The 17132-nt window shown below is 41.5% G+C and overlaps 1 protein-coding gene across 2 annotated transcripts in view; it reads left to right on the top strand.

Moving 5' to 3' along the window:
• UTP25 (UTP25 small subunit processome component) overlaps window positions 1-14719 on the top strand; it is a 47192-nt gene extending 32473 nt beyond the window's left edge. The window contains exons 7-12 of one of the 2 annotated variants that reach the window (XM_073628431.1): window positions 665-881; window positions 5159-5361; window positions 7439-7621; window positions 7754-7866; window positions 11324-11569; window positions 13097-14719. In XM_073628431.1, the coding sequence (XP_073484532.1) occupies window positions 665-881; window positions 5159-5361; window positions 7439-7621; window positions 7754-7866; window positions 11324-11569; window positions 13097-13343 (1209 nt within the window). In that variant the 3' untranslated portion in view covers window positions 13344-14719. Of the gene's footprint in view, window positions 1-664; window positions 882-5158; window positions 5362-7438; window positions 7622-7753; window positions 7867-9284; window positions 9395-11323; window positions 11570-13096 lie in introns of those variants that run through there. The other variant, XM_073628433.1, reaches the window with a different exon arrangement.
• The last annotated feature ends 2413 nt before the right edge of the window (window positions 14720-17132 follow it).

Raw genomic sequence — 17132 nt, 5'->3', positions numbered from 1 at the left:
GTGACTGCGCTGAAAGCTGAAAATTAGCCTGGGCAGGAAGGGGTGAAAGTGCCCAGTATTGAAGTTAACTGATTATTTTCATTTCTTACCTGAAATTGCCTTGTCATGTTTTACTGTAGTATCAATAATAAGGCCTGTATTACACAGGCTTCAGCTTGTGTAAGAGCAAAGTGAACCGCAAGCTTTAACAAAGCATTGGCAAAGCTTTCAGCAAACTTTGTTGAAGCTTTTAAAGTACAATTCTGGTCTAGTTTTTAAATGTTGCACAGATCCCTAATAAGAGTGTTGATTACCACTTTAAGCAAGCTGCTAGCAGGCTTCAGCACTTCTTGAAGCTTGCTGAAGCCTAATAGCAGCTTGCCCAAAATGGCAATCAACACTCCTTGTACAAGCTGAGGCCCGTGTGAAACAGAAGAAAACGATAAATATGAATTATTTTCATGTTGGATAAAAATTAAAACCCCAATCCTTCATTACGCTATCCAGAAAACAATTTAGGTTTGAGATACACTCGAACCACTCAATTTTAGTTTTGTTTATATGTAATCCAGTGCATCTTCCACATGATGCTTCTGGTGGAACTGTAGCATCTTGTCATCTAATTCTGTGGTGTTCAGTCCCCATCTCTATACATTTAATATACAGTTATCTGTCATATCCTCAGGTCCTTATTGTTGTTCCATTTCGTGAGTCCGCCCTGCGAGTGGTCCAGATTCTAATCAGCCTCATGGAAGTCCCTGATAAGAAAGTGGATGTGAGCAACAAGAAGAGGTTCAAAGACCAGTTTGGCTGTGCCCCCGAAGACCGGCCTCCCAACCTTAGGAGGCCAGATGATTATGAAGCAGTGTTTGCTGGAAATATCGATGATCATTTCAGGATAGGTAAGGATGAGCACGTGTAACTAATTCCCTGTTCTCTGCTGTCTGTGGTTGCTCTAATATGATAATTGGGAGCCAGCAGCAGCCATGCTGCATCTACCATCAAATAGACATCTATGACACCTTTCACACATGTACGACTGCTGGAGGCATACACATCCTGTAAACTAAGAGCAGGAAGCTATTATTCTTATATAAACCCACATCTTTTGAGCTCCTATCATTCTGGACCTGCTCTAGCCTGTGATTGAACAGTGAATCTAGAGGCAGCACAGTAATGAGCTCATCACTTTTTTTTTTTTTTTTTTAATCTTTTTTTTACTGCTTTCTATTCTTATCAGTATGCCAGCACATGAACTGATTGGCTCATTGGGTTTCCACTAATTCTGCTGTATGTGCCGGCTATTAAAATTGAACTTAATTATGTATTCCTTAAACACTTGCCCTCCAGAAGATTCCCCCCCCCCCCCCTTCCTGACCGGGCCATTTTTTCGCGATAAGGCACTACATTGCTTTCACTGACAGTTGCGCGGTCGTGCAACACTGTACTCAAATAAAATTTACATCCTTTTTTTTCCCCACAAATAGAGCTTTCTTTTGGTGGTATTTGATCACCTCTGCGATTTTTTTTTTTTTTTTTTTTTTTTTTTTTTTTTTTGCGCTAGAAACCAAGAACAGACAATTTTGAAAATAAATATTTTACTTTCTGCTATAAAATATATTCAATAAAAAAAATGTAAAAAAAATCTAATTTCTTCATCGATTGAGGCCAATATGTATTCTGCTACATGTTTTTGCTAAAAAAAATCTCAATAAGCGTATATTTTATAGATTTTTGCGCAAAAGATACAGCAGCTACAAACTACAGTATGGGATATTTTTAGTTATATTTTTTTTAATAATGGCGGCGATGAGCGATTTATAGCACTATTGCAGTGGACAAATCGCACACCTGACACTTTTTTTGGGGACCGGCAGGGTAGCGGTTAACATCAGTGGTGATCAAAGGCTAAATGTATGCCTAGGGAATGTTTATTAACTGTGGGGGAGGTGCTTTTACTACTTGAAGGCATGAATCTGTGTTCCTGCTGTAGTGATGAGAGGGATGTGGTGGGATGAGAGCTTTTGTGTTGTGTTTCCTGCACTGCACAAAAATGTCCTGACTTAGACCTGGTTCACACCTATGCAGGTTGCAGTTTGCATATCCCAGGTGCATTTTGCCTTTTTCCATACATGTTTTTGATACGTTAAAATCTATGGAACCAAAAACCAGAAAAAAAAGTCCCTGGTCCTTTCCATAAAATGCACATGACCCTTAGGAAACCATGTTATATGGACTGTAGTTTGTTTCTGCAAAACTGAAAACGCATAAAAAATGCATAGGTGTGAAGCAGGCCTAAATGGCAAGCCCAAGCATGTATGTTTGGTTCACTCCCACTAAAACAGGCGCAGCCTGATTTTAAGAATTCACTCTGGCACTTTTTCTTTTTTCGTGTTTCATGCGAATAGGACAACCCATTCGAACAATTGTGATGCACGCAGGAATGTGCAAAAAAAGGGCGCTCAGACTGAAGATTTTAAAAGGTGCCCTGACTGAAAAAAGGTGGAAAAACACTGATCTGCTTTTATTTAAAACTAAAAAAAAAAAGGTTTTGGCTTTAATTATGAATTGAATGCTGCTTGAAATTTGCACTTCTTTTCCCACTGCTGCAAAAGGGGCAAAATAGACAATTAAAGCTCTTTGTAGCCTTTAAGCCTGGGCTCACACTGATGCCAATTTACAGCGTGTTTGATGCGTTTAGGAACACACAGATTCGCAGTTTATGTAAAAAGCATAGTATTCCATGGCTTTGGTTCACATCTATGCATTGGGAATTTGGTGCGAGGGGGAAAAAAAAAGGGTCCTGTGCGTGTTGACTGAGTGCAATGCAAATTCCTATGGTGCAGTGCGAATTTTATCTTCATAGGCTTTAATTGAACTTGCTGTAAACTCGCAGCACACAGTTCACATCTCTGTGAATTGTTCACTGTCTGACTCCTGAAATTTGCGGTATATTCGCACCTGTCCACCTCCAAAACGCAAGGCAGATTCGCACCTCACACAGGACAAAAAACGAATGAAATTCGCAGTACATCTCATCACAGTAGTGTGAACCTAGGCAGGAACAGAAGAATAAAAAAAACTTTGTCCTCCAACTGCTGTTTCTATGTACCCAGGGGGGTACGACTTTGAATTATTTTGTTTTATGTTTCCTATTTATTTTATGATCCAAGTGAAGCTATATCTGTATTTCCAATATCATGTATGATGGTTTACTTGTATCATATATACATATATATATTGTGCTGCTCATGTTGAGCATTTTTGCTGAATATGTCTAATGTTTTGAAGATTTGTCAATAAAAAGTGTTTAAAAAAAAAATAAAGAAAAAGTAAGATGAAACTTTTTGAGAGAGAATCACAACATTCCTATAGAAGGGTTAACAGCTATTTAACTGTCTAGTACAGGGGTAGGCATCCTTTTGAGCACAGTGTGCAGAAAAATGTTTTAAAAGAAATTGAACGTGACATTTTTTTTGTTATAAAATCAGCAACTTCACACTCTCAATCATTAAAATGATTTTTTATAAAGTAAATGCTATAAACTACTTTAGTACTGAGAAATTAACATCCTGCACTCTCGCGCCTCAGATCAGCCCAAATTTATGCACCTTCACACCTCAGATGCCCCAACACTAAACCCCCCTTCTCATCTGGCCCAACACTGAGCCCCCCTTCTCATCTGGCCCAACACTGAGCCCCCCTTCTCATCTGGCCCAACACTGAGCCCCCCTTCTCATCTGGCCCAACACTGAGCCCCCCTTCTCATCTGTCCCAACACTGAGCCCCCCTTCTCATCTGCCCCATCACTGTACTCCCCTGCTCTTCTGTCCCACTTCTGAACCCCTCCTGCTCATTTTCCCCACCGCTGTACCCTCTTCTCATCTGATATGCGTGATCAGTGGCGTCACTAGGGTGGGTGTCACCCAGTGCGAAGAAAAATGGTGGGTGTGTGTGCAAATTTTTTCTGCACCGGGTGACACCCCCCCCCCTTCCACCAATTATAGTCCCCCCCCTCAGTACAGACCCCCCCCCCCCATCAGTGCAGATCCCCCTCTCCCCTCCATCAGTGTAGACCTTAAACTTTAGAGACCTCAGAACAGAGCGGGATGCAGCTGTGTGTTCCTTGGACTCCTTCTCACACAGCTGAGCGTCTCAGACCGAAGCCGCCTCCCCCTCCTGTAGACTTTAAACAGAGAAGAGGGAGGCGGCTTCGGTCCACTCCGCTATGTGAGACAGCTGGCGAGAGATGTGTAGGGGTGAGGCGTTAGCGGTGCCGCTGCCCATAGGTGTCACCCCTCTGGTGGGTGTCAACTGGTGCGGCCCCCCACCCCCGCGACACCACTGTTCGTGATATGCAGAGTGGTAAAAGGAGGCAGAGATGAGACACATCTACCTGTCCTGGCACACTCATCCTGCTGATCCACCTCTCGCATCCAACCCATGTGCTTGTATGTGATGTATGTGATGTCGCAAGCATCTGGAATGGATGCGCAATGATGAGCTCAGGTCAGGGGCATTTTCTGAAAGCAATGGGTCATAAGTTGGGCCCCTGCAATTAAGAAAAAGTGCGGTGCAGCAAAAGTTGGGTGCAATTTTCATTGCACTGAATACTGGCTGTGGCTTAAAGGGACACAGAGTGCCGGGCTTCTTTGAGATTGGTAGTGGCAACCAAGCGAGTCATCTTCCTCCTTAAGATGGTGGACAGGGCTAGCAGGACTCTGATTGGCTTTAGCAGTGGCCAATGACAGTCCTCCTCCTCCTGGAAACAGGGACCCGCCCCCCCCCCCCCCAGCAGAACTGCACCCAATCTCTTGCCCATCACAAAAGCTGACGATTGCAGCTACAGCAAAGTTAGAGAATCAAACAATGTTTCTTTTACAATGTGAGGGGGCACAGTGCCTCCCCCTCAGTGCAGGTGCGGAGTGGGGAATTCTGAGATTGGAATGCATTAGTGTCTCACTGACACTTCCCTGCACTGCTCTGCTGATGGGGAGGAAGTCGAGTGCCGGCAGAAGAGGCTTAGTGTGCCACTTGCGGCACCCGTGCCGGGGGTTGTCTACCCCTGATTTAGTATTTGTAGCTCAGTAAAACACGGGATTTAGGTTCTCTGCTTGTTAAGGGTTTGTGAATTACATTAATGAATAGGTGTTGACGTTGCCCCATCTTTGGTTGACAGGAGTGGCCATTCTGCAGAAGAGCATGAGACTTTACTCTCCATTCTACTCCTCGGACATCATTGTTGCTTCTCCACTTGGTCTTCGTACCATCATTGGTAGTGAGGGAGAGAAAAAACGGGATTTTGATTTCCTGTCTTCCATAGAAATCCTCATCATTGATCAAGCTGATATTTACCTGATGCAGAACTGGGAACATGTCTTGGTAGGTGTTAGATATTGGTGTAGATAACACAGCACCTTCTGTAAGTATTTCCCAAAGAATGGATCAAACTCTTTTCTGTGATGTCTGTGTATGCTTTACTTTCAGCTGCTACTTGGTACATAGTTACATATGGTTGGAAAAAAAAAAGCACAAACGGGGACATTTTAGGCCTGGTTTACACCTATGCGTTTTTCAGTTAGTTTTCAGTTTTGCAGAAAACCACCATTAAACCACTTCAGCTCCGGAAGATTTACCCCCCTTCATGACCAGGCCATTTTTTGCTTTACTTTAACTGACAATTGCGTGGTCGTGTGACGCTTTACCCAAATAAAATAGATTTCCTTTTCTCCCCACAAATAGAGCTTTCTTTTGGTGGTATTTGATCACCTCTGCGGTTTTTATTTTTTGCGCTATAAACAAAAACAGACTGGCAATTTTGTAAAAAAAAAAAAAAAAAAAAAAAGAAAAACATTTTTTACTTTATGCTATAAAACATCCAATAAAAAAATGTAAAAAATCTAATTTCTTTATCAATTTAGGCCAGTATGTATTCTGCAACATGGTTTTTGGTAAAAATAATCCCTTTAAGCGTATATATTGATTGGTTTGCGCAAAAGTTATAGTGTCTACAAATTATGGGATATTTTTATTTATTTATTTTTTTACTAATAATAGCAGCAATCAGCGACTTCTAGCAGGACTGCGACATTGCGGCAGACAAATCGGACACTAAGTGACACTTTTTGGAGACCAGTGACACCAATAACAGTGATCAGTGCTAAAAAATATGCACTATCGCTGTACTAATGACACTGGCTTGGAAGTGGTTAACATCAGGGGCGATCAAAGGGTTAAATGTGTTCCTAGGGAGTGTTTTGTTAGTGTGTGGAGGAAGTGCTTCTACTGTGGGAAGACAGAGATCCGTATTCCTGTTTGGCAGAAACACAGGATCTCTGTCTTTCCTTGTCGCAGAACGGCGATCTGCCTTATTTACATAGGCAGACCGCCATTTTTGTTTCTGGCAGGAACGATCTGCGAGTCCCGACGGACATCGGGTCTGTCGGACCCGCTGATTGGCTCCCGCTGTGTCCAAGCACAGCAGATGCTAGTCGCTGGCGGCGCACACCCGGACAGCAAGATCACATACAGGTAAGAGATTTCGGCTGTAGGAGCCGCCGCCCCGCACTACATATGCGTGGGGTGGTAGGCAAGCGGTAATATGGTTTCTTATGGGTCACGTTCACAGCTGTGCGTTTTCCAATGGTGCGTTTTTTGGAAAGGATCAGGGGCTGCTTTTCCCGCAGCAGGTTGTGTTTTTGACTCCATGGACTCTATGGAATTGCTTCAAAATCGCAATGCTTTTGGATGTGTTTTTGCTGGTTTCTCCAGCAAGACAACAGACGCCTCCACAAAACGCAATAAAAACGCATCAAAAACGTGTGGAAACAAGGCACCTGGAAAACTTATCACCCACAACCAGCATAAGTGTGAACCAGGCCTTACTAAAACTGGTGCACACAGAATCTGGTGCAGCTGTGCATATTAACCAATCGGCTTCTAACTTCAGCTTGTTCAATTACGCTTTGACAATAAGGCTGGGTTCTCACAGTGCGAATAGAATGTCTCCGGTGCGAATAGAATGTCTTTTTTACTGCAAATAAAAATTTTTTTTAAAAAAAGCGTTTGTTTAGCAGTTCAGGTGCATTTTTGGTGCTCTTCAGATGCGGATTTGCAAGGCTCAGGACCGGATTTTTGTCATAGCTGCAAATTTTAGTGCTGGCCAGTACATCGTTTTCAGATAAAGAGATAAGTATTGTCCGTGTGTTTTTTTTTTTTTTTTTTTTTTTTTTTTTTTCCACAAGTTTCCTTTAGCTCTGACTGAAGCCTCCACTGTCCAATAGAATGCAAGGACAATTCAGTATTTTGCTGTGTTAGAATTTTTGCACGGGGATGGATAGTTTTTCTGTACATTATATTAAGTATTCTAACGTGCTTTCATAAAAATCAGTTTTTGTTTTAGGTTCAGAAGCTGAATGTGTTTTCTTTTTAATAACTTTGTTGATTTACTTTGTTTCAGCACCTAATGTCTCACCTCAACCTCCAACCAACGGACTCTCATGGGGTGGACTTTTCCCGCGTTCGTATGTGGAGCCTCAGTAATTGGTCCAAATATTATCGGCAGACACTGCTGTTCAGCGCTCTGCAGGAGCCCCAGATAAACTCTATATTTAATAAGCATTGCTTCAATTACAATGGGCAGGTAAGTTCACCAAAAGCCATCGGAGGCTTGGAGAAAATAGATCCAAGGACGCAAAAGCCCCTTAGAAGTAACAAGGTTTATTAGTGGTTGTAAGTCCTATCCTATTTCTCTGCTTACTTTATTTCAATATAGGTGGCTGTGAAAAACATCCCTAAGACAGGCTCTATATGTCAGGTGCTGGTCCAGCTACCACATGTGTTTCAGCGATTGGAGGCCGACAGCGTGCTTTCTGTGATAGATGCAAGGTAAGGGTCATAGAAGGTACTTTGACATGGCATGCAACAATTTAAATGCAAATTTGGATTTTAATTTCTTCAAGGTTATGTGATTATAGCAATACCAAAATAAATAAAGCTGAAATGTGGCCTAGGCTCCTAGGCAAACTTTTAACCTTGTTTCTTTTTCTTTTTTTAATTTTTTAACCATTTGCTTACTGGGCACTTATAACCCCTTCCTCCCCAGGCCAATTTTCAGCTTTCAGCGCTGTCACATTTTGAATGATAATTGAGCGGTTATGCAATACTGTAACTGTGAAATTTTTTATAATTTTTTTTTTTTTTTACAAGAGAGCTTCTCTTTTGGTGGTATTTAATCACCACTGGGTTTTTTATTCTTTGCTAAAGAAACAAAAAAAAGACAAAAAATTTAGAAAAAAACGCAAACATTTTTCATCGTTTGTTAGAAAAATTACCTGTTTGCAAAATGTTATCCTTCACTGATGTGCGCTGATGAGGCGGCACTGGTGGGCATTGATAGGTGGCACTAGTTGGCACTGATTAGCAGCACTGACAGGCACAGTTCGGGACCGATGTCCCTGTAACAGAAACTGGTAACCGTCTTTCTTCTATTCTCCTCACGCTGGACATGAGGGGGAAAAAAAGCAGATAACCGGCTTCTGTTTACTTCCGTGATCAGCTGTCATTGGCTGACAGCTGATCACATGGTAAAGGGCCACTGTAATTGGCCCTTTACCCTGTTCTGTGATCAGCCTAGTCCGAAGGTCTCGACGATCACCGAGCGCAGCGCGATCATGGAAGGACGTCTATTGACGCCACCCTGGCACTGGAAGCCTGTGTTGTAGCCGTCTTTCGGCTTTAGTGCAGGTTGCAGGTGGAAAGTAGGTAAATAAAGTTAGTAGTATTTTTGCTTACACCAAACTATCCTTAAACCCCCCCAATCACCTATGCTAACTAACCTGTGTAAGAAAGATGTATAAATTCACTTATTTTCAGGCTGCTCTGCTCCGGTCACGTGATCCGGCTTTCTTGTCACGGCTTCAGGGGAGATGAGGGAGCACCGACAACGAATGAGCCATTGAAGCCTATGGGTGACGTCCCTGCTGCAGGCTTTACTAGCTGTTGTTGGAGCTTTCTCTTCTCTCCCCTGCAGCCGCCACTGGCTGACAGTACTTCACTTCAGATAGGGGTATAGACAGAAAATGAGTTAGGCCATCATCCCAAAACTAATCTAAATAGGTAAAGAACAAAAATCCACCTTGGACTTTTTTTAAAGGCCCAAGGTAATCAAAAAATAAGGATAAAAAGGTTAGCATAGTGTAAAACATAGATACAAACTTTATTTGGACAACAAATACATTATTAAAAACAAATTGTGGCTGTGATGTGATGATATGACATCAAAAACATGAGGAGGTGTTCCACAGTCTGTTGACAGGAAGGTGGTCACCCAGGACCAGTCAAACGGAGACTGTCCGCCGCGTTTAAGAAATTTCTTCAGGGGTGTGAAAGTATGTAGAACAGCACCATTCTAAAAGTAAGTATATAGTAAATCAGTATAACTGATGTTGGATATCATGTTATATAAATATAATTAAGATTAACAAATCTTAAATTGGGTTTAACACTTACAGCATGTGTGATTGATGAAAAGCATAAATACGACGGGTATGAGGGTTCGGGTACTGCCCTGGGGAACATCTATCAATGCAAACGTTTTTAAAAAGATCATTTTTAAATGAGCTATGATTTAATGATGCTTAAAGTGAAACAAAAATGAAAAAATCCTTTAAAAATGAGTGCCTGGGGGGGGGGGGGGTCCCCTTAGTCTGCCTGTAAAGTGGCGCATCTATACCGTGTATTGAACCTGCTGCAGCAAAAAATGACATTGATCAAGAGAAAAAAATGAAATTTTTCCTGCAAGCTTTCTTTATTTTATAAACATCGGCTTGGGGAGCCAGTTTGTATGATGAGGCCAGAATTTAGTGCACTCGGAACAATATTAGAGATTTGTTTGGATAAATCCTGGCGTCTGTTTTGCAGACTTTGGATAGAAGTAATGGGTGCGGAAAAATTGGACTTTGGGTGTTGGTGGTGCATTCACACTGTAAACCTATAGAGGTACTCTTGATAAAAGCAAGAATTTGCCTTGCTGTCAAAAATGTATTTAATATGCACCTGTCAAACAGGTGCGTAATAATTGGTCATTGGGCGTTAATTGTACCTATGAAACCTACACCAAAAAATGTCTTCCAGATAAAATCAACGCCTACAAAGTTTGGCAGCCTAGACAGTCTTTCAGAGATTCCACATCCCAAACACACTTAATTGGCAACATCTGCATCAGGGGCTTGATGGCTGCTGCTAACCAGGAATGATTCATTTTGATAAATGTCAGCCAGTCAATGGAGTCTGTGGACAGACGCACTCTATCTGTTGCAAAACCTCTGGCAGCACTAAATGCATGTTCGGAAAGCACGCTGGATGCAGGGCAGCCCAGTTGCTCAATTGTATACTGGGCAAGTTCTGGACAGTGGTCTATTCTCATGACCCAGTAACCCTGTGGATCATCGACTGGAAAGCTCTCCATATCTGTTTTCACCCCTAGATAGTCTACCACCATATGATGCAGATGCTGCTGATGGGATGTGGAAGCTGACAGCCCTGGGCGCTGAGGACTAAAAAAATTTTAAAATGCATCAGGCGGCCCCTTCGCCGCTTCTCCTTTTGACCAACCAACTGCATGCAAAGCAGGATAGCAACATCACCAGGAAGAGATGTGGGTACTGCCAGAATCACCTTCCCACGTTGCAGCACTTACAGTCAGATGTCTGAGATGCTGGCTATCATTGGACCACATTTTTGAAGGAGAGCTATAGATTGCCTAGGAGCGGGTGGAGGATGGTACAAGTAGGGTTTTTTTTTTTTGCCCAGAGTTGAACTTTAACGTTTAGCTAAACCCTAAAATAAAAATGTAATCTATTGCTTCTTACCATTCCTTAGCTGCGTTTTGTTTTATTTTATTTATTTTTTTGTTAGTCTCTTCTTCCTTTATTCCTGGTTATGCTGCTAGTTACACACTTACTGTACTAGGTTGGCCTACCATATTCACTATACTGTAGCTATTGATGAGCAACGTTGTCACCCTAGTTGAGAACTGCAGAAAACCTTCTCTACTTCTGAGTTCTGTAGTCCACAGAGAAAACTGAGAACAATGCAAACTGATAACAATTTAGCAGATTATAGAAGGATATTAGCTCTCAGGATTTCTGGCAGGATCGAACAAGTGTTTTGCTGCATTTATCAAACAGATTTAATAAAACGCAGTTCTGTTAATCATATGCTAATATGAAATACATAGCAGTGTCCTGCTTGGTACTGTTGCCATGTGTGAAGGGATTGTTCTGTAAAAGTATTGTACATCTTCTGTTTTCTCACTGGTAACATTAGTTTATTATTGCTACAGATTTAAGTTTTTCACTGACAAGATCCTGCCACAGTACCGAGATGCCATCATGTCGCACACACTCATCTACGTCCCATCCTACTTTGACTATGTTCGTCTACGGAATTACTTTAAAAAGGAAGAACTCAGCTTCACTCATATCTGTGAATACACCGACAAACCTGGGATTTCTAGAGCACGGCAGTTCTTTCTGAAAGGACAAAGACAGTTCCTCCTCGTCACAGAAAGATTTCACTTCTACAAGAGGTGGGAGCATTACATTTGTTAATAAACCTGAACATTTAGGGTCGATGATATCAGAACACTTTTTAATTTTCTGTGCGATTCGTTTTCTAAAGGCTCGTAAAAGGTCACTTCACCTAGAAATATATTATGTTATATTATGTTGGTAAGAAGTGTGGTCCTTAAGATCTTCAAGGATTCTATTGACAAGAACTTACCTACCATTTGTTTCTGATTTATCCACCCCCCCCGACCCCCCCCCCCCCCCAATCTTGGAGTTTTAAATGTCCTTGCCAACCTTTTAAGTGTTACTGTCCTACTTTCAATAAAGCCCCAGGGTTGGTGAGCAGTCAAAGTGAAGGATGATTTGGCACCTGTGGTTAGTGGTAGAAGGATAGTGCCCCATCATTGTGACAGTGGAAGAAATAGTTCTCCATCATTGGAGGTAATGGGAGAAATAGTGCCCCATTGTGGCTGTCAGTGGGATAAGCCCCATCTTTGGTGTCAGTGGGTGGAGAAATAGTGTCCAATCTTTGGTGTCAGTTGAAGGAATAGTGTCTTGTCATTGGTGTCAGTGAGAGGAATAGTGTCTCATCGTTGGTGTCAGTGGAAGGAGTAGTGTCCCATCATTGGTGTCAGTAGATGGAATAATGTCCCATTGTTAGTGTCAGTGGGTTGAATAGTGTCCCATTGTTGGTGTCACTGAGAATAGCCCCAATATTGGTGTCAGTGGGAGTAGTGCCCCAATGTTTGGTGTCTGTGGGAGAAATCGTGCCCCATTGTTGGTCTCAGTGGAAGGAATAGCACCCCAAGTGACAGGTAAAGGCAAGAAAAGGGCTGCGTCTTCTGGCCCAAAAAAATAGTAATAGAAAATGTTTTAAATTAAGTTTTTTTTGTGCGGGTTCACAAAGTATAAAACATTTTCTCTTTTTAGTTTTTGGAGACAGCCAGACTAATTAGGATAATTTTACCATGGGATGGAGTGGCTACCCAAATAGCAAGGATACAGTAACTTGCCACAAATTTGAAATCGTGCAGCAAGTTAACAGACTTGCAATTCAACCCTGCCAAGCATTACACTTGCAGAGCATCTGAAGCACAAGTTCTAGTTGATACTTTTCCAATTTGTAGCAAATTTGAGTGGCAAGTCTCTAGCAAGAGCAAAGTTGCAGTGGTGAGTCTACAACAAGAGCTCTGCAAGTCTACTACAAATTCAGCCACAGTGACCCCCTGTGGTGAGATGACTATTGCTGAACTGAACTGAACCAGAACTTGCAGCAGACTTGCAGAATGTTTGCAAAAAAGTTGATTTGGAGTCATGCAATGTGGACTTGCTGCAATTGTGCAACAAACTTGTGAAGACTGGAAAGCCTAGCAATAGGTTAGCAAGTCATTTTCAGACTTGCAGCACAAATGCTTGCTATCTGGGTAAAGACAAAACACAAAGTATATAAAGGTGTCTGTTATTATTTGTGTCCTGGCTTTTTGTGATGTTACAAAGCTGGGAAGATGTGATTAATGCTAATGTAAGAATAATCATTTTGCTTTCAGGTACACATTGAAAGGCATCAGGAACCTAATATTTTATGAACTGCCCACCTACCCGCACTTCTACAGTGAGGTGTGTAACATGATGAAGGCGTGGAAGCAGGGTGAAGAAGCCACGTGGACTTGTACAGTTCTGTATTCGAAGTACGATGCTCAGAGACTGGCTGCTGTGGTGGGAGCAGAGAGAGCAGCGCAGATGTTGCAGTCAAAGAAGAACGTGCATCTGTTTGTTACTGGGGAAAATAACTGAATACAGGGGAAGTCTTTCAGGCAGAACTCGGCTTCATTCTACAAAAAATGACTATTAGTTATAGACCGGCAACATTCCCAAATTCTTTTCAGCTCCATTCTTATTGCACTTTGTACTTCATGGACTGCAGTGTTTATCGTATTACATGAATGGGGATCCTTTGTCCGAATAGCTGTTGAAAATAACACCGCACCTGGAAATATATAGGGGTTGATTTACTAAAACTGGAGAGTGCAAAATCTGGTGCAGCTGTGCATGGTAGCCAATCGGCTTCTAACTTCAGTTTATTCAATTAAAGTGGTTGTAAACCCGAAAAAAAAAACCCTGTAAGACAAAGGCATAATGAGCTAGTATGCATCACATACTAGCTCATTATGAAATGTTTACCTTAGATTAAAGCTGTTGCAGCGGTCCCCGTACACCGCTGTGACCAGCGACATGTCTCTCAGAGCCATTTCCGGCTCCGGCGCTGTGATTGGCCAGAGTCACGATGACGTCATTCCCGCGCATGTGTGCGGGAGCCGCCGGTCACGACACAGCTGCTGAAGAAACGGCACGAGCAAACCGTTTCTTCAGTGCGCATGTGCCGAAGACTTATATGGTAAATATCTCCTAAACCGTGCAGGTTTAGGAGATATTTACAGTACCTACAGGTAAGCCTTATTATAGGCTTTACCTGTAGGTACAAGTAGTGTAACTAGGATAACAGCCACTTTAAACTTTGACAATAAATCCTGGAAGCTGATTGGTGTGTATGCAGAGCTGCACCAGATTTTGCACTCCATTTTTTTAGTAAATCAACCCCAGTGTGTTTATGTAACCTCTAAAATATTAAGAATTTTGGTTTAATAAAAAAACCAAAAAAAAACATGGTGCTCTTTTAAGAGGAGGAATTTTTTAATACTACTACAACAACTCGTTTTTAGTGGTGCACAGAAAAAAAAAATTCTGGTAGTGAAACTGAAAATTCAGGATGCCCTTGGCCGAAAAACTGTAACAAACTTTTTAAAATATGTTTTTAAATTTTAATGGATGTGGTTGGTATTTTTGCATTGAGGTCTGTGGGACACAATTTTGCATTGAGGTCGATACGACACAGCATGCCATTATCGGTACCCTTTTTTTTTTTTTTTGTAAAACCCAGATAACCCTATTTTCGGGCAATAATTTTCAGCGGTTGATATATTGGTGCATCCCTACTTGTTTTACCTTGTAAAGCAAGCTTAACTAGTCTGCAGTTTATTATGTGACACCCCTGAAAATGTGCCTGTGTACACTCCCTCACTCATGCTGTTCAATGGATCATGCACACAGCTGTAAAAAAATGCAGCTCTGTTTTCTGTAATTTTTATTAAATGCGAGCTGTAAGCATCTGATTTTTGCCTTGGTCTCGACCTTTTGCACTCCCTATACAGCAGAGGTCAGAAAAGGGGAGAGAGAAGCAGCACAATGTGATGTGTTGTAGTGCAAGGAGCATGCTAATTGGAGGAGGAAGCAGTGTGACAGAAATTAGCTTATGAGTATGCTGCTGCTTCTTTCACAGTCCAGTCACACTGTGGGGATGAGGAGACTTGTAAGTGATAATAAAACTGCAACAGAAAAAATTTGGTCCCCTTACCCGCCAGGCAGGACTGTGCTGTGTTGCAGAGCTATGTAAATCTCTAGACTAGGTGGACAGGAATACCAATCCTTTGGCAGGTGTAACAGCTTTTCTATAAAATATTTCATCTGCATATTTAGCTGTTTGCTTGGAGTTCAGCTTTAATAACATTCAGGCTTCAAAGGATGAAGAAATTTTTTCTTGTGAAAAAAAAAAAAGGATGAAGAAATTCATTTTTTTTTTCCATTTATTTTTATTGGAGGTACAGCAGAAAGTAAAAAATATTTTTTTGTTTTATAGTGCAAAAAAAAAAAAAAAAACTGCAGAGGTGATCAAATACCACCAAAAGAAAGCTCTATTTGTTGGGAAATAAGGACAGGTATTTTTTTTGGGTACAGTGTCGCACGACCGCACAATTGTCAGTAAAAGTAACTCAGTGCTGTATCGGGGTAAACCTTCTGGAAGGCAAGTGGTTAAAAATGGTGCGAAGCTTGTCGCCCAAAAACAGGCTTAGGGCAGCCCATGAAGTGAACTCTTATGCCCTTATGTGTGACATGCAAATTTGCATGCAAACCACTCAACCAAAAGCAAAAGCTGGGCTTTGTCATTACCGAATGGCAATATTTTTAATGTTCAGCCAATCATAAATATACCTTTTTTCTCCCTGTGTTACAATGGGCAGCAATCTGAATAATATCTGGAATAATAAATTTGCGGCATTCGCAAGGCCTATACTAAAGTACTCACTTTGCACACCTTGATAAATTGCCAGAAGTGAAGTTAATGAAAATGTAATTTTTTATTTAACTTGTTGATAAATATAACCCATAGTGTACTGTTGTGGGTCAGGATATTTTAGGTAAGGAATAATACATTTGAATTAGATGTACACTGGAGATCCCTAGAGATATGTCATTCTGTGTACTTTGCCATTAAGAATTGTCCACTAGGTGGCAGACTGGGATTTCAAGTGCTATATACTGTGTAACATCTTTTTTAGCTTGTTGAGTATAAAAAAATATATATACAATATAATATCGGAAACATGTATAGTACTGTATATCAGTAATGGTTTACGGTTTTAAAAGAGGCAAATATATAGTGTGATTAATAAACCAGTGGTGACATTATCTTATCAAAGTGTGCATGTAAAGCTGAACTGTAAACTGATTTATTAAAGCATCTAGTTACTCCATATACAGTGAGGATGCAAAGTATTCAGACCCCCTTAAATGTTTCACTCTTTGTTATATTGCAGCCATTTGCTAAAATCTTTTAAGTTCATTTTTTTCCTCAATGTTCACACAGCCCCCCATATTGACAGAAAAACACAGAATTGTTGACATTTTTGCAGATTTATTAAAAAGGAAAAACTGAAATATCACATGGTCCTAAATATTCAGACCCTTTGCTGTGACACTCGTATATTTATCTCAGGTGCTGTCCATTTCTTCTGATCATCCTTGAGATGGTTCTGCAACTTCATTTGAGTCCAGCTGTGTTTGATTATACTGATTGGACTTGATTAGGAAAGCCACACACCTGTCTATATAAGACCTTACAGCTCACAGTGCATGTCAGAGCAAATGAGAATCATGAGGTCAAAGGAACTGCCTGAAGAGCTCAGAGACAGAATTGTGGCAAGGCACAGATCTGGCCAAGGTTACAAAAAAAATTCTGCTGCACTTAAGGTTCCTAAGAGCACAGTGGCCTCCATAATCCTTAAATGAAAGACGTTTGGGACAACCAGAACCCTTCCTAGAGTTGGCTGTCTGGCCAAAGCGAGCTATTGGGGTAGAATAGCCTTGGAGAGAGTTAAAGAAGAACCCAAAGTTCACTGTGGCTGAGCTCCAGAGATGCAGTTGGGAGATGGGAGAAAGTTGTAGAAAGTCAACCATCACTGCAGCCCTCCACCAGTCGGGGCTTTATGGCAGAGTGGCCCGACGGAAGCCTCTCCTCAGTGCAAGACACATGAAAGCCCGCATGGAGTTTGCAAAAAAAAAACACCGGAAGGACTCCAAGATGGTGAGAAATAAGATTCTCTGGTCTGATAAAACCAAGAGAGAACTTTTTGGCCTTAGTTCTAAGCGGTGTGTGTGGAGAAAACCAGGCACTGCTCATCACATGTCCAATACAGTCCCAACAGTGAAGCATGCTGTGGGGGTGTTTTTCAGCTGCAGGGACAGGAC

Source organism: Aquarana catesbeiana, linkage group LG04 (assembly GCF_042186555.1).
Source record: "Aquarana catesbeiana isolate 2022-GZ linkage group LG04, ASM4218655v1, whole genome shotgun sequence".
Taxonomy (NCBI): domain Eukaryota; kingdom Metazoa; phylum Chordata; class Amphibia; order Anura; family Ranidae; genus Aquarana; species Aquarana catesbeiana.
This window is presented reverse-complemented; position numbering and strand designations above follow the sequence as displayed.